This window comes from Vespa velutina, chromosome 8, assembly GCF_912470025.1.
Source record: "Vespa velutina chromosome 8, iVesVel2.1, whole genome shotgun sequence".
Lineage (NCBI taxonomy): Eukaryota > Metazoa > Arthropoda > Insecta > Hymenoptera > Vespidae > Vespa > Vespa velutina.
Genome location: NC_062195.1, coordinates 6,019,176 through 6,037,470, shown reverse-complemented (window position 1 = coordinate 6,037,470; position 18,295 = coordinate 6,019,176). Strand labels below are relative to the sequence as shown.

The window sequence follows — 18,295 nt, the reverse complement described above, 5'->3', positions numbered from 1 at the left end:
TCTGACGAGACAAAGTTGGCGCGTCTCCGAGAATGACGTCAGAGAGCGTGACGTATTCGTTCGCTTCGTGACTCGTCGCTTAACATCGAGTAATGCCGTCGATCAGTGCGCAACGAACCACAAGAGAAGTAGTGTCGTTTTGCGTCTTCTCTTCGCGTTGACGGTAGCGCGCGCTACACTCACCTACTATATATCTTTCTTTTTTTTTCTCGTACGTGTCTTCGGTACGTTGTCCCATCGTACTATATATATATACATGCATACATATATATATATATATATAAATGTAATGTTATCACACATATTTATACACAGAACGAAAGCATGCACATGTATAAGTGAGTTCGACGTTCGAATTAACTCGACGGATCTTTGCTATTAAACTTTATATATATATATATACATTTATATAACATATATATATATATATATATATATATATATATATATTATAAACATATATGTTGTGTGTATATATATATATGTATGTATATGAATATATATATATATATATATATCAGATTGTGCCGTGTCGAGAACGATTTTTATTCAGAGAAGATTTAATATTGAAAATAACGTCGAAGAAAATTAAAATTGAAGAAGGACGAACGAGAAATCATTTTTATTCACAATTTATACAGGAGAAAGTGACTTATTTCGGAGACACGTGATACATTTTCGAGGACAAATCACGTTCGTTTGTCAACATGGTAAGTGATCGTAATGCGTTCTCTTTATATCTCTATTTCGAGTTTCCCTTGACTTTCCATTCGAAGATCGTTATCTTTTCTTAAACTTAGTTATCGTCTTTTTACGGGCTTCTTCTTGTCTTCTCCTTCTTTTTCTTCTTCTTCTTCTTATTCTTATTCCTATTCTAATTCTTATTCTTCTCGGAAAGTCTCTTGTAAAACTGGTTACCTTTTTGACTGGTGACTGTGCGTTCCTTTAATGAATCCAAGTGGAAAAATCAAGTGCTATAGTACGTCTCAATGAATCAATTTCGCTTTTAAATCTGATTTATAGAAATTCATGTTGAAAAATTAATATCAAACAATGACACAGATTTGCGATAATATATGTGAATGTTTATTTCTTTTCCTTTTATTTTTTTTTTTTTTTTTTTTTTTTTTTAAACGATGATCGATGAAAAACATATGTAAAATTAAGGATGTAACATTATGAACGATAAAAAGAAAATGAAATACGTGATATATTAGAAAATATATTTATTTAGAAAATATATTATATTTTCTATCTATTAGATGTTAGAGACAAATTAAATTTATTTATTCATTGCGTTTCCGATCGACTGAATGACATACACGTAGGGTACATAAGTTTCTACTTATATGCAGATGCTTCCGTGATCGGAAACCGTGTGGTGAATTCAATGCCGGTTTTCTTGGATTTCGTTGGGTTAGGCTGAGGACTGAGGACGTATCTATGTATGTATGCATGCATGGATGTACGTATCAATGTATGCATTTAAAAAGTAGGAAACTTTAACACGATGAAAGTCAAATTTTCAAAGATCGAAATTGCTTTCATTCAAATGAAAGTTAAACTTACGTCTGATCTGTATACGTATCTTGATCATAATCACTTTGATAGTCTCTTAGAATGATTGTAAACATGAATGTTCACTTTTGTATTTGAAATTCATTAATTCAACTTATTACATCTTACATATATATATATATATATATATTTCAAGTTCGTCCTTCCATTGTGAGTCATAAGAAAAATACGCGGATACTTTCCAGATTTTTTCCTGATTACTTCCTTAAATTCTTTCTAATTTTAATGACAATAAATGGCGATACTTATGTACATAGAACGTAACCTCGAAGTAATATATTATTAAGAACTTTATCAAATAATATATATATATATATCATAATGATTTACGAAGAATTCACGTCAATGACTAACACTAATCCTTCGTGCTTCGAATTTAATAAAAAGGATCGTAGAATTTTTTACCGTACGATACATTGATTAACTGTTTAAAAGACAAGGAAAGATAATAAATGAGTTTACTTTCCTTTTAAGTTAGAATTGAAGCTCGTTATCCCTTTCAATGATGTATTACGAGAAAGAACGATCAATGTCGTGCCGTTATTTCTTTTTTCTTTTTTTTTTTTATTTCATATGAACACTAGCAATTCAATAAAATTGTAATATTATATGAATATTGTTTTGACGAATGATATTTATATTAAAATTTTTCAACATTTTTGAACGCTTTTTGTAACATTTTTTTTTTCAAAGATTAAATTTCTTTCGAATATTAAGTCGAATAAGTGTGAACTGGAAATCTGCTTTTAAAGGCCACTACCGTAAAGGATGATTAGCCCACTTTTACTCGACCTGTCTAAAACAATGTAAAAAGTATTACGTTAGATTCGGATGAGTGATTATTAGAACGAAACCATTTACTTTTCTTCATATTTTCATTTTAACGTTGTAGGTGTAACAATAGTTTTACTATTATATTATTTTCATCGTATAAATTATTCGTCTTCTATTATATTTATATATTTTATTTTTATTTATTAATTTATCTATATTTATTTAGATACAACATCTCTCTCTTTCTCTCTCTCTCTCTCTTTCTCTCTTTCTCAATGAATGAATCAATGAATGAAGAGAGAGAGAGAGAAAGAGAGACAGAGTATACATTTTCTAAGCTATTTTTTATTAGAAAATTTCATATAAAATCTTTTCTTCGCATACATATAGGAATATATATATATATATATATATATATATATATATATATTAGGGGGATCGAAAAGTAATGTCGTTTCTGCGCATGTCGATATTTGATTGTGATTAAAAATAAAAACTTGTTAAAAATGTATTCGTTTGAATTTAATTTAAGAAAACGACATTACTTTCCGGTCCACCTAATATATATATATATATATATATATATATATATATATATATATTCTTATATATATTTATATACACTACATTACTACATACTACATAGAATTACTCACATTTTTCTGATCAAATTTAATGAAGACATAAAAAAGCTATCGATTTCTATATGTTACTTTTAAGCTTGCGCCTTTTGAACGAATTCCAAAAATTTTTGAGAGCTCTTATTGGTTGATACAATTGACGAAAAAGAAAAAATGATAGAAAGAAATAGAGAGAAAGCGAAAAAACGAAAGAGAGAGAGAGAGAGAGAGAGAGAGAGAGAAAGAGAGAGAGAGAGAGAAAGATTTACTACAAGCGAGGTCGAATGTCACGCGACAGGAGAGGACAAAGCAACGATATATGTATATATACATGTTGTATGTATTTTTAGAAGAGACACGAAGCTACGTGAGTGAGATAGAGAGAGAGACATATTCAGAGTGAGTCACATTTAAGTCGTTCTTGAAGATCTCCCAAAGTATTTCTCGACATTGAACGTCATGTATATTTTACCAAATAGAAATACCTCGCGTTAATTCGACATTTTCATTTTAATTTATATTATTTATTTATACGCTAAAGGGATTTTACTTATCTCCAAAATTAAATAAATATGCCGCTATGTATTAGTGATACGAAACTTTAGAAATTTATATATATATATATATTGTAATATATATATTGTAATATAATATTATATATATTATATATATATATAAATTTTATATATATATATAATTATATATATATATATATATATATATATATATATATATATGCATTTGTTTATTGTTATGAGAGAGCTTAAATTTCAACGAGAAACTAAAATTTCAACGAAACGATGATTAAATATTTTTAACGAGATAACGAAATTCAGAATAAAAAAAAAAAAAAAAATAATAATAATAATAATAATAATAATAATATTAGTAATAATTACAGATTTTTCTTGGCTGCTTAGATGATCGTTAATGTAACGACAGGACATGTGATTAGAAAGTATACGTAATGTTCTCTCTATACACCTACCTATGTTTGTACATAGATACATGTATGTTAAGTACTCATCCATAATACATATAACTATAACGATAGTTTTTTTTTTTTTCTATTTTAAAGAGGCCAAATGATAAACCGCGACAAATAACATTGAAATGTATTTTCTACGCTTGTTTGTCCAACCGAAACACGTTTATCGATTTTTTACATTCGACGAAGCGTTTAGCCGGAACATTGAAACATCTTGTAATGTGTTGTCTTGTCATTTATATTAACCATTGATAATTTAAAAAGAATTTAGAATAGAATTTAGAAAATTTCTATATCTCGTTCTGAAACTGTCATAGAAAATTTTTTTTGTTCTCTTTCTCTCTATCTCTCTCTCTCTCTCTCTCTCTCTCTCTCTTTTTTCGGAGCTGATTAGAATTAGAATGAAATTATTAAAAAGGTATATGAACATAGATTTTAATGGATTATTCTGTAATATAATAAAAATAAAATAAAAAGTAGAATAAAATGGAATACTTTTTTGATACTAAATAATTAACGTTAAATGATTAACGTTAAGCAAATAATTTTATAGTTTACAATAAATTAAAATAGTTCAAATAACAATAATTTTATATTTTATAATGAATCAAGAGAAAAACAAAAAAAAAAAACAAAAAAAAAAAGAAATTTCTTTTCATATATTGATCGAAAAAATTCTACTAATAGTGATATGAAAAATGTTGTATCGACCTTTTTTTTATCTTTTAGTTCCTTTTTTTCTTTTTAATAAAACTATTATGAAACTATATTACAAAACTAAGTACTAAATATTAAAAAAAAAAAAAAAAAAAAAAAAAAGAGAAGAAGAAAGAAAAAGATGAAAAGATGATACTCATTCTCGAGGAAACATAATTTCATTTGTGAATCAGTTAAATTGTCATCGAATAATGACTTTTTAATTCAAATCGATCAGAGGAAAAGGAGAAATAAAAATTATATTTCCGTGTAAACTTATGAAACAGAATTACGTTTGTACTATATGATTCACGTTTCAATACACGGAACAGTTGTTATCCATAGAGATAGATAGATAGAGAGAGAGAGAGAGAGAGAGAGAGAGAGAGAGAGAGAGAGAGAGAGAGAGAGAGAGAGAGAGAGAAAGAACAAGAGGTCACTTGAACCACAGTTTCTTTTGTCGTTTCTCTCTCTTGTTACGATAAAATGACGTGAACGAGCCTGAACCTACTCAACGACGAAAGAAGAAATGATACAAGTAGGTGTGTACCATTATACGTAGATATATACATATACGTATATATGTATTTAATACATATGTACTTATATCTCTATTTGGCTCGATAGAATCTGCATTGAGTTCGTGCTAGTTGCCTTGAGCTCGATTCAAGTTCTTTCATATCTTTAAAAGCGGAGAACAAGATCGTTCCTAAAGGAAATTGTCTACTTGGTTACGTTTATGTTCCTTATCTTTGGATATCTTCGTAAATTTTTCATTTCTGGATTATTTCTAATATTTATATTTGATAATTTCTCTCTCTTTCTCTCTCACTCATTCTTTGTTTCCACAAATTCAATTATATCTTTTCTACTTGTCAAATTTTTTTACGTATCATTAATCATTCGAAGTTTTGATCTAATTCGTTTTCTTCTTTCTCGTTTTTTTTTTTTTTTTTTTTTTTTTTTTTTTTTGTTTTTTTTAACAAAATATTAATCAATTCGTTTGATACGAATAATTCATATTTTTGAATATTTATAGTTTTGTTAATTAATTCGAGAATAATTATGAAGAATAAATTGTATGTGACAATGTTTATCAATGATAAAAAGATAATTCCTTTTCTATGAGTTATGGAGTACATGTTTATATACCAAGTATATAAATATACCAAGTGTACATAAGCAACTGTCATGAGTAAAATGATGCGTCTTTTAATTCTTCTTAATCTCGAGATGAGTCGAACTCGTTCTAACCTTATCCGGCATTTTAATCTTCTCGACGGAACTAACCGATTATGTTTGAGCTAGCTTTCGTTCTGAAAATTGGAGTGTACACGTATATAACGCTTTATTACTGGGTCAATCGCCGCACCAGACAAGATTAATTATTATTGTCCTGATTCTTGTTACTAATTGTATAACCTATTAAAATTAATGGAGATTTACATCTTACGTTCTTCGTTATCTAACGTTTTTATATTTGTTTATTTAATCCTCTTCTTTTATTTTCTTTATCTGTTTCATTTTGTTTGTTTCTTTTTTTTTTTTTTTTTTTGAAGTTCCGATTTATCGTTCAAAGAATCATAAGAAAATAAAAAAAAACAATTATAAGAAAAGAATTTTATTAATTAAATTACATATGCAAAAAGGCAATATTTAGTTTATCAGTTACTTAGATCACTTTGACTTTTTTCTTTTTTATTTGTTTTTCTTTCTTATTATTTTCAAGAAATAATCTCTTTTCCAATTCTATTAAGATTTTCGGTACACCCGATATATTTATGTATTCTATTTGTCTGATCAATAAATAGAATGATATTTATCTGATAAAATACAACTGTTATCGATTCGATGAACGTAAAGTATGTAGATATATTTTGGCAGTATTTTTGTCTCATGTAAATAAATCGATATGCAAATGTAAACGATTGAAGTGGAAGTTTCGTTCCGTCATTCTTGTTCGAACATAACAGATATTTATTATTTGAACCTACGTTGGGTAGTCCTTGCCACACATTGGGTAATCTTTTTTTATAGAAACAATATAAACATATTTCCTTTTTGTGTATACTTCATAAAATTCGTCTCTCTGATCTAATCAGAAAAAAAACACATAGTTTCAGATGAATTGTGACATTTGAATTTATCGATCTTTCCACCCTCTTTTTAATTTTAATTTATTTTTCTACGTCAGAATTATTTCGAAATTATTTTTCGTCGATCCAATCCTATTTCTTTATCTCAGTTCAATTGAAAAATAGATTTCAAATCATATAAAAAACAATTAGCTCAGATCAATTGTAAATTAATTGTAAAATCTGCTTCTAATCAATTCTAATCGAATTAATTTCTTTTTCCTAAGAACAATTTCAGATTAATTATAAATTATATTTTCCCATTAATCTAATGAATTTATTTAAGCGACCCTTTAGTTTCTATTAATTGTAAAATCTGATTTTATTGATATAATCAATTATTTTTTTGTCTTGCCTCATATTAATCCCAAGATCATATTCTATTAATTTGATTAATTAATTATTTCTTCTAAAACGTGTTAATTAGAAAATTAGATTCCATCGATCTAATCAATTTTATTTTCTTAATTCAGATGACTCGTTGTTAATCAATTATCTCATTTTTTTTTTTCTTCTTTTTTTTGATTCAGATTTATTGTAAAGATTATAATCCATTAATTTGATTAATCATTTATTTTTCCTAATACGTATTAATTAGCAAATTATATTTCATTATTCTAATCAATACTGTTTTTCTAACACATTCTCATCAGATGACTCGTTGTCAAACAAATGCGAGGACGAAAAATTTAGCAAGACTTTAATAATACAATACTTAGAGCGTTAGAAATCGCATAGCGAGCAACGAACGTCCTTGTGTCGAATGTTTATTGTTATTAATCTCTCTCTCTCTCTCTCTCTCTCTCTCTCTCTCTTTTTCTCTCTTTCATTATTTCTTTCTCTTTCTCTCTTTTTCTTTCTAAAGAAACGTGTGTCTTCATAGTAGTAGCAGTCGTGGTAACAGGGTCGGCTCGTTCTTCCAACGTAATACGCGTAACTTGCTTTGTATAGTACTTGGCTCGCACTAAAGAATCTAATATTTTGCAATCCCAACGTTAATTTATTTTCTTTTTTCTCTTTCTGTCGCGTGAGAACGAAAAAAAAAATGTATTTTCATCATGGCGAAACAACTTTTCCGATTGATTCTAATACGCCCGCGTCAGAAACGCCCTCATTTTACTCTTTGTTCACATCATATTGAATTAATAAGTCGATCGATACATTTATAAATATAGATTTATATATTTAAGATTTATAGAAAAAAAATATATATATATATATATATATATATATATATATATATATATATATATATATATGAATGTTGTCTTTTTGTCCATCTGGATATAATTTTCTCTTATACGCTTTTTGAAAATCAACCAGATTTTGTCTGTTTGATTTTCTATTGGTTTACATCCTCTATCATTCACTCGATCTTGCCTTTTCTCCAAAGAGATCTATTTTGAAATATATGCGAACTATAAGACTTTTACAAACAATAATATCTTATTTTTCGACAAAATCTAAACTATTTAGTAATAAACTTCAAGCAATTATTATAACTCGAGATGAGCTGCTGCGAAAGAAAATTTATGGCGCATGATATCCTGGTTTTATAGTATTACAGTACGAGAATTTTATGACCAAAGAATTAAGGAAGAAGAGTAAGTTTGTGATTATTATTTCTAAATGCAATCAAAATAAATCAAAATAATATGAAAAATAAAAATAATTTATTATTTTCTTTTTCAGTTGGCTAATGAAATCAATACAATGCAACGAAATAGTAATCAAGTAAATTCAAGTAGATTTTCATAAAATTAAGCAACTAGTAATGACAATACATAAGACGACATAGAAGATATCCAAAAAGAAGAAAAAAGACGACATAACTTTCAGAACAAATTTATGCTATTGATGAAATCAAAAATATGAATTATAAAGAATCGGCAAATAATGTAAACGAAATTTAAACAACCAAATGTTTCGATATCAGTCATACATAAAAAAGTGTACAAGCTAAATAATAATATAATAAAATATACACATATATATATATATATATATATATATATATATATATATATTATATATTACATCATACTGCATTATATGATTTTAAATTATATACTAATTTATTATATTATATAATAAATTATATGATTATGTCAATATATCTATAATCAACAAATACAATATAATTTGTACATATAAATAATTAAAATGAAAATAAATGTTTATTTTTAAAAAATGCAATATGTTTGAAATTAAGTCCAACCAATATAACATAAATTATACAACAAAAACTAAATTGTTCTTTATATAATAATTAAATTTTACAATTTTGGTGATACGACAAAATTTGAAAACCTCAATAAGAAGAATAGTTCGCAAAAAACAATTGGGGAAAAAATATTTGCACCATTGGCGGATTTGAAATTTCTAACAGGAGAGAATAATTTACCAGGAGGTGGCACAATTTTCGCGTGCCACCTCTTTACGCATTATGTGATTCTGTTACAAAACTCGATTTGCGGGAAAATGTACTCCTTTCTCTAGAATTTGAAATTTCTAACAGGAAAGTATTGCTTACCCAGGAGGTGGCACAATTTTTCGCGTGCCATCTCTTTACGCATCATGTGATCCTGTTACAAAGCTCGATTTGCGGGAAAATTTACTCCTTTCTCCAGAATTTAAAATTTCTAACAGGAGAGTATAACTTGCCAGGAGGTGGGACAATTTCGCATGCCACCTCTTTACGCATCATGTGTTTCTGATACTTGATTTGTAGCAATGATTTTTCTTTGTCCAGTATTTGAAATAAAGTAGCCAGGATTGTGGGTAAGGAGAAATGGTTTGATTTAATGCAAAACACATCAGATTTCTTTTCTCGTAAAACATTTTTATTTTTATTTTCATTAATAATACATAGTAAATACATTTTATTTGCTAATTATGCAAAATGATCATCGTTTATAATATTTTATAATAATAAATGTTCTCATGTGGTATGTCATTGAATTCGTTTCTGTAAATGACACAAAACTGTCAAAAGAAAAATATATAGTTTTATTTAAGAAGATGAATTTCTCTTTGATATTTATCACTTGGCTTACAAAAAAAAAAAAAAAAATAGGTAATATATGATTTTCTCCTTCATACCAAATATATCAGTAAAAAAGTTTTTTGCTAGATTCAGTTCTTCACGAAATACTCCAACTTTTTAGATAAATGGGACATCTTGTATGATGCCTTTCATTAAAAAAACATTAACAATTAATAAAGAAAATAAATTATTATCTTTTAGCATTGCTAGACAGTTCTATCAGGATTAAAGTAAACTATCAGATCATGACAAAACGAATTGTAGTTTTTTTTTATAGAATTCGATCTACAATTCTAAATTTTTTCTCGGTCATTTTTTCGATTTCCCCTGATCGTTTATTATGTCGGCAAAAAAAAATATAATTATTTAATTAATTATATTAAAAATTATTATACTTTTTATTGGAGAAGTATGATATATTATGTCAAAATATTGTTAAAAAATAAGGGATATAATTCTCTTGAATATATTGAATGTAAGTACTTTTCTGTGCTTTGGCTGGATGTTTTGTAGCTTATCTGATATGAAAACTTAGTCGGGAGTTTATCAGGAAAGATTCTCTTATCATTGCGTCAAAGCAGGCAAGAGTTAACATCGATTTTTTTGTAATGTTAATGTTTTTCTCTTGCAAAAGGATCGATATTTTTATAACACACAAACATATATAAATAACGCCAAATCATTTAAATGTAGCTTTATAATCAGGAAGAAATGACGAAATTAACGTGTGAAACAGGATAAACAAATTCTTTGTTTATACATTTGTTGTTTACTTTTAGTGAAGGTCATGATTTCGGAAACGACAATTTTTTCGATCGATAACGAATAATTATTGCATGACAATTGAACAAAGTTAACAGATATAGCGTTAATTGCATACTCATTATCGAGCATATGGATTAATCTACTTTTTTTTTTTTTAACATAGAAACAGTCTTATGTGTATGTATATGTAATAAATATATTGTTGCGTACATTTCTTTTTGTAGATATATTTCAATATTCACAGACTATTTTTATTTACATATACATAGAAATATTTCTATACACTTATTAACTTATTATTATATATCTCTTTTTTATATATCTATTTTTATATATCTATTTTATTTTCTTTTATTATTATTATTATTTTTTTTTTGTATAATAATTTATCTTTAAAATCGTTGTTTTCTATCGTAATTTATTACGATATAATTGCAATATAAGAAAATTTCTAAAATTTATCCTAAACTCGTGACAAACGATATGCTAATCTCCGAGCACGCCTATTCGCTTTGGAAATTCTCTACGTAGCATCTATTAACGTTGATTAATGACACGTGCTTGTTTAGAACAATACGCATCACTGTTACGAGGATCATATTTACGATAAGTATACATTCCTTGTTGCGTATAATTAATTTACATACTTATAACTATCTTCGTTTTTCACAATATCGATTGTTTAAGACCATTATTTATTGTAGTAGATATTTCACAATCACTAATAAACAATTCTTATAGACCTTATTTATATATTATATTAAATTGCAAGTTTGAAGGGAAATATAGACAAAGTTATTAATTAAGTAATTAAGTAATTAATCAATTTATTAAGTCTTTGTGTAAAAGAGGACAACAAAAAAAAATTTATCCTGAGATATTACGAGTCCCAAGCACGTAAGTGCAATTAACATTATGAGCATATTACTACTGATTATTTTAATCATGTATGTATATATATATATATATCATTCACGATGTGCATACCTTCAAGACTTTTATCTCGATAAATGTAGTTGTAAAATTAATGTTAAACAAAATAGTTAAACATAATAATAATTTTTAAATAATTATTTAAACAACATATTTAATAAAGTTTAATGTAAAATGACATTTATTATATTTATTATATATTATATGATATATATATATATATATATATATATCATATCATATATATATCATATAAAAAAAGAATTATACTATATAAAAAATAAAAAAATAAATAAATAAATCATGATTAAAATAAAGAAAAATGACGATGATGTTTCTGAAAGAAAAAATTTATTACATTTATACGAGGTGCACCTTTAACTTCTTAATTCTCAACACGGGTCAACAAAAGTACATACATGCATACATACACATAAGTGCTTTAAGTACATATGTACATACATAGACACATACAAACATAGATGATGGGTTGGTAGGTAGAACGTTGAGATTGCACGAAGAAGAAGAGAGGAATATCTCGTTGGCAGCTGCCGGCGGAATTCCGGTGAACGAACAGACAGTTTCATTGCACGAGACCAAACGAGCGCGCACACGCAGAAGCCGGAAACCGTGAAATCACCTCAATGGACCCGCGTTCGGGGATTAGCTTCTAACAACGAGCATATCCTCTCGTGATTTACGTCGATAATTAAGCCAAGCCTATCCTTTGGCCTCATCTATTCGATATTATTGGACTATGTTGTTATTATGGGGCGAACAATGACCTCGATACGATTATCTGCTATTGTTAAAAAAAAATAATTCTATTTTGTTTTTTCATACTCTCGGATTATTATACTTTATTATACTTTATTTTCTCGTTTTCTTGTTATTTCCTTTAATTTTTTTTTTCTTCTTTTTTTTTTTATTATGTCTATGTTTCTTTCATAATTTTCTTTATTTCTTTTCTTTCTGATTTTACGATTGAAATTAGAAAAAATCATATTGCACGTTCCTTATTTAATCAATTTTATTTACTAATAATATTTATTAATTAATTTGTGAAAATTAATTGTTGATTTTTTTTTTTTTTTTTATAATCAATCGTACAATTGTATATACCCGTATGTCTGTATAATTCGTTTTTCTTTTTTTTTTTTTTTTTTTTTTGTATATATATTTTAATCTCTTCATTTTGTTTGTTCTTTTGAATTTGTTAATTATTAGACAAAATTAATTGTTAGTACGTATGCAAGGATGATTGTTTTTCAAAGAGAAATTGATTTGTAAAGAGTTAAGATAAAATTCATTAGAAAATATTTGAATTTGTTGTAATTATTGTGAATATAGAAGAAATAATATTACATAATAAATATATATATTAAATGTTGGAATGAAATTTTGGTTAAATTTATTCAATTGTAAAAATAATAAAATCGTATTTCGAGCTTTGGAATCTTTTGAATTGTGTATTACGTGGTTGTCATTAGGAAGGTGTGAAAGTGAACAAAAAAGATAAAAAAAAAAAAAAAGAAAAAAAAAGAAAGAAAAAAAGAAGAAAAAACATTCACGGAAATGGACAATACAGAGTACCATTTCCGTTTCTCTCACAACTATACCACAATGACTGCACTGCTTACCAACTGATGTTCGTCTTTTCTTTCACATTTCTCTTTCTGTTATATTCAGGATGCGGTGAAGACCATTTTCTTCTGCAATTTTTTCCTTTCTTTTTCTTTCTTTCTTTTCTTTCTTTTCTTTCTTCCTTTTCTTTTTTTCTTTCTTTTATTTTTTATACAGGTACACATAAATACGTACAATCAAGTGCAATGAAATAGCATCTTCATAAAGTACAATAAATAAATAAATAAATAAATAATTGATTGAATAATTTCTAATGAAAAATATAATACTTCGAATTCGTTTAAATTCTATTTTCTTTCGATCGAAATTAATTTTTAATTTGCCCATTAAAATTTATATTTAATAATACGTACAATCGGGAGGAATAATAGTGTCACGAATTATCTATGATAATAAGTTAATAAAAAAAATAAATACTTTCGAAGAGAAATCGTTCTTCGAATTCGTCTAAATTAAACTTTCTTTCTATACAGAAATTAATTTTTAAATAAATTACGTATTGTGATTTTTAATTTACGTATAAAAATTTCTTTATAATAATACGTATGACGTCTAATGCTATAATTTCTATCACCAATTACAATGAAATTAAATATAATACCAATTGAAATTGATTTTCCTTAGATATAATAATAAACTAATAAATAAATAAATAATTTGTAAGAGATATCGTTCTTCGAATTATTCCAAATTCTACTTTCTTCCAATCAAGATTAATTTTCAATTAATTACGTGTTTAAAATATTTAATTTACATATAAAAATTTCTTTGTAATAATACGGGCATTATTGAATGCATAATAATTATGTCACGAAATAATTTTCCTTATGTATAACAACAACAATAATAATAATAATAATAATAATAATAATAATAATAATAATAATAATAAAAGAGAATAAAAAAATGAATAATATCGAATAAATATTGTTTTTCAAATTAATCAAAAATTCAGCTTACTTTGTCGGAATTAATTTAATCATGCTAAATGATAGAACAAAATTATGCAATTGGATTGTATAAAAGAAATATTGACGAATATGCCTAATTGTTTGAATTAGGAAGTAGAAATTGGTTTAGTAGATTTAGTAAATTTCTGGTATTTTAGTGACTATCTTTTTTCGTTATCTCCTCTCTTCATCAAGGAAAATGTTCCCAAGCAGAAAACTGTATGAAGTGTTAAAACTTCGGATCGATACGCAATACGCTTACGTTGGCAATATTTCTGTCAATGAGCCAAGCAACCTTCCTGATTATCGCGTATCATCAACATAGTTCCATCTACTTCCACGTCAGTTCTATTATTTATTCGAACAATATTATAGATTATATCTCGCTCGGTCAATATAATTTTTTGAACTAACATGAAGAATTAATAAAGTCAATGTCGAGAAATATTCTTAATGGGATATAGTTTCGTTATTTGCTAGAGTTTTTTCGTTTCCTTTTTTTTTTTTTTTTTTTTTTAATCTGTAAATACTAGTAACCTTTTTTTTTTTTTTTTTAATTAATTATTAGGTTGGAAACTATGAAATGGACGTTTTTGTTTAGTTACTTATTTTCATTCAACGCCCGTTTCATAGTTTCCAATCTAATAATATTCGTTAACAAAATTATAAAAATACTTTTTTATTATGGAAATTTTTCGATTAATAATTAAATATTTATTAAATATTATTTTACGTGAAAAAATAATCATTATTTAAAAAGAAATAATAACCGTAATGTTATTAAACATAATTATTAGTAAGTACATATTTATTGCATGTTATAAACATAATAATAATAAAAAAAGAAAAAAATTTTATATATATATATGTAATATAAATGTTGTTAAAGTAACACGGAAATTAATGTCGAATTCTCTTGTATTATAAATTTATAACTTTCCTTGCGCAGATATAGAAAAAAAAAAAAAATTGATCTAAACATAAATTATCACGTAAGCGTGAATGAATGTTAGAATCTTCGATTTCTCCTTTCGCTTGTTAGAAGATGAATAACACGTGAAAATGAAAATAAAGATTTCACTTGTATTATTTTCAATGAATGCTATCATTCAAAATGGAGCTTTCTTCAATTAATTACGGGGGTATTTCAAATTATATAGTTTATCTTATCTAATTGTAATGCTTAAAATGTTACAGTTATTTTCGATAATACGATAAAATATCAAATTTTTACGACCTTCAGATGGTCTCGATAAATTCAAAAATTTTGATACAAATATTTTAAAAAAGATATTTCAATTTAAACGAAACTCCTTCATTTAATATCTTTGACTTCTTTTCGCACAGAAATCTTTTTCGTTTCAACAGATTCAAGTATAAATTGATTTGAATGTAATATTCATGATACTTTATTAGTGCTAAAATCCAACGATAAAAATTAAAATTAACGTTAGACATTTAAAAATGATTATTTTAAAAGGTCATCTCATTGGTTTAAATAGAAATCGTATTTTCATGAAAGTTTTAAAGAGAACTGAGAACCGACTACTGTTTATTCGAGGTTCAATCGATTTTCTCGAGCAAGCAACGTTACACGTTAAAACCTATCAGTATCATCAAAAGTCATAGAGGTCGAAGAGAATCCTAATAGGATTTTCATGGCACACTGACAAACGATATATGGGGGTTAATGACACAGTTAAATTCTACGACAATGGCACTACCTTATTTCGACCTACATGTTCTCTTTTTTCTCTTTTCATTCATTTTGAATCAGTGTCGTTTAAATGCTAATAACTAAAGCTATTTTAGAAAGCTTCGACTAATTAAAACTAATCGTTTCTTACGTTTGATTTCTACATTAAAAAAATAAAAAAAAAAAAAAAAACAGAAAAAAAATCATTCTATATTATCTATATCATCTATTCTATGTAATATATAATATCAATATTATCGTTCTTCATTAATTAAAAAAAAAAAAAAAAAAAAAAAAAGAAAAGAAAACTAAACATTTCATACTGTTATTACTTTTTTTTTTTTGATTATATTCGCATTAAAAGTAGTGAATACATTTAATTTATATAAAAGACGAACGTTTGTTTTTGTATTAAAAAATTATTATATATGTTCGATTGATATTAATAAATTAATAAACATCTATGACGTGTTTTTATAACTTTTTGATATTGTTAATATATATTTTCTTTCAGGTTTATCACTGGCAAAGTCAAAATGTCAAAGTTTCGGGTGTGGACGATATGGTATTGCTTCCTAAGATCACCGCAGACGCTATTATCGAGAATCTCAAGAAAAGATATATGGATGATTATATATTCGTATCCTTTTGAAAAATTATAGATCGATATGTTTAAACATATATGTTTAAACATTTTTAAAATATTGATTTTTCTTTTTCATAAATTTGATAAAACACATAAGCACACAAATACAAAATTTTTCGTTTCTTTCGTTGATCAGATATACTCGATACAACATTTTAAAAATTTCTCATTTATTGGCTTAATTTCAAAAATTCTAACAAGATTAATAATCCGAATTTAAAATTGTTTCTAACAGATAAACTGGAAGAAACTTTTCAATATTATATTATATCGAAAAAGAAAAAAAAAAAAATGTTAAAGAAAAAATGTTATTATTTTTATATAATCATATTTTTTTTTCTACTTTTCAAACCATTTTTTGTACCTACCATTTTATCCTTTCTCGATCAATTCGTTACAATCATTAACCCGATTACTAGAGTACAGCATGACTTTGAAAAATTTCCTTAATGCCTGTCAGACATGCATCGGTCCTGTCCTGGTATCGATCAACCCATTTAAACAAATGCCATATTTTGGTGAAAAAGAAGTGGAAATTTACCAAGGAGCAGTAAGTTTTTAAATACTTTTTTATAATCTTTATATATTGTAAATAACTATTAAACAAATTTACACGTGTACATAGTTGTATCGATGGCCCCTGAAAGATGATAAGACTCCTTACATCGGTGATGCGTATATATTTTGCATACTTACAGGAACTTTTACTATATCGAAATGTTTTATATTTCAATGTATATATTGATTTATTTACTTATTATTTAAATTATAAATATTCATTATTATAATAATAATTATTATTCATTTATTTATTTATTTAATGTATAATTATATTTAATATGTAATAAATGTATAATTTATTTATCTGTAAATATAATCGATATATATATATATATATATATATATATATATATATATATATATATATATATTCTGACTTTTTGTTTGTAGGCACCTTACGAAAATCCTCCACATATTTACGGATTGGCAGACGAAATGTATAGAAATATGTTGATCGATAATGAGAGCCAATGTGTTATTATAAGGTAAATGCACATATATGCATATACATAACTACATATGTACATGCATATCTTTATTTATTTAAGAACATTCTCTTTAAATTTGTATTGTTTTTATGACGAATTTATATTGTTTTAGTGGCGAATCTGGAGCTGGTAAAACCGTAGCAGCTAAGTACATAATGTCATATATAGCCAGGGTCAGTGGAGGTGGTGAGAGGGTACAAAAAGTGAAGGATGTGATTTTGGAGTCGAATCCTCTTTTAGAAGCTTTTGGCAATGCCAAGACAATGCGGAATAATAATAGCAGTAGATTTGTACATTTCAATCATATTTCTATATAATTACATAGAGAATATAGAATATATATATTTTTTTTTTATTGGATATGTATATACCTATGTGTACTTATCTCTTAAAATATAACAAAAATTTTGATTTATCTAATCGATTAACCTAATTGATTGTTTATTATCAGGGCAAATACGTGGAGATACAATTCGATGGAGGTGGACAACCTAATGGTGGAAAAATATCAAATTTTTTGTTAGAGAAATCGAGAGTTACTTGTCATAATCATGGAGAAAGAAATTTTCATATATTTTATCAGTTGGCAACCGGTGCCGACTCTGAAATGAAATGTAAGTAAACAGAAGAGATTTAACGTGCCAAGAATTTTTTAAATTCGTACAGCACAGTACGTATTATGAATTGGATGTGATTTAAGAAACCTTCTCTTTTTTATTTTATTTAAATAACATAAATCTGATAATTTATTAAATAACATTGCGTTCTGTTTCAC

The 18,295-nt window shown here is 26.1% G+C and overlaps 1 protein-coding gene and 1 long non-coding RNA gene across 7 annotated transcripts in view; both read left to right on the top strand.

The window, feature by feature from the left end:
* Positions 1 to 88: 88 nt before the first annotated feature.
* LOC124951102 (unconventional myosin-Ie-like) overlaps positions 89 to 18,295 on the top strand; it is a 62,024-nt gene continuing 43,817 nt past the window's right edge. Inside the window, exons 1-8 of one of the 5 annotated variants that reach the window (XM_047498903.1) lie at positions 111 to 224; positions 316 to 338; positions 522 to 710; positions 16,340 to 16,465; positions 16,932 to 17,021; positions 17,423 to 17,517; positions 17,633 to 17,810; positions 17,972 to 18,134. In XM_047498903.1, coding sequence (XP_047354859.1) covers positions 708 to 710; positions 16,340 to 16,465; positions 16,932 to 17,021; positions 17,423 to 17,517; positions 17,633 to 17,810; positions 17,972 to 18,134 — 655 coding nt within the window. In that variant the 5' untranslated portion in view covers positions 111 to 224; positions 316 to 338; positions 522 to 707. Of the gene's footprint in view, positions 225 to 315; positions 339 to 521; positions 711 to 16,339; positions 16,466 to 16,931; positions 17,022 to 17,422; positions 17,518 to 17,632; positions 17,811 to 17,971; positions 18,135 to 18,295 lie in introns of all 5 variants that reach the window. The other 4 variants (XM_047498902.1, XM_047498904.1, XM_047498901.1 and 1 more) reach the window with 4 other exon arrangements.
* On the top strand, positions 2,951 to 8,832 carry LOC124951127. 2 transcript variants are annotated; one of them, XR_007101524.1, is made up of 4 exons: positions 2,951 to 3,371; positions 3,874 to 5,194; positions 8,268 to 8,395; positions 8,484 to 8,832. It is a non-coding gene; the product is annotated as an uncharacterized LOC124951127 (long non-coding RNA). The 2 variants fall into 2 exon arrangements; XR_007101523.1 differs by having other exon boundaries at positions 3,874 to 5,198.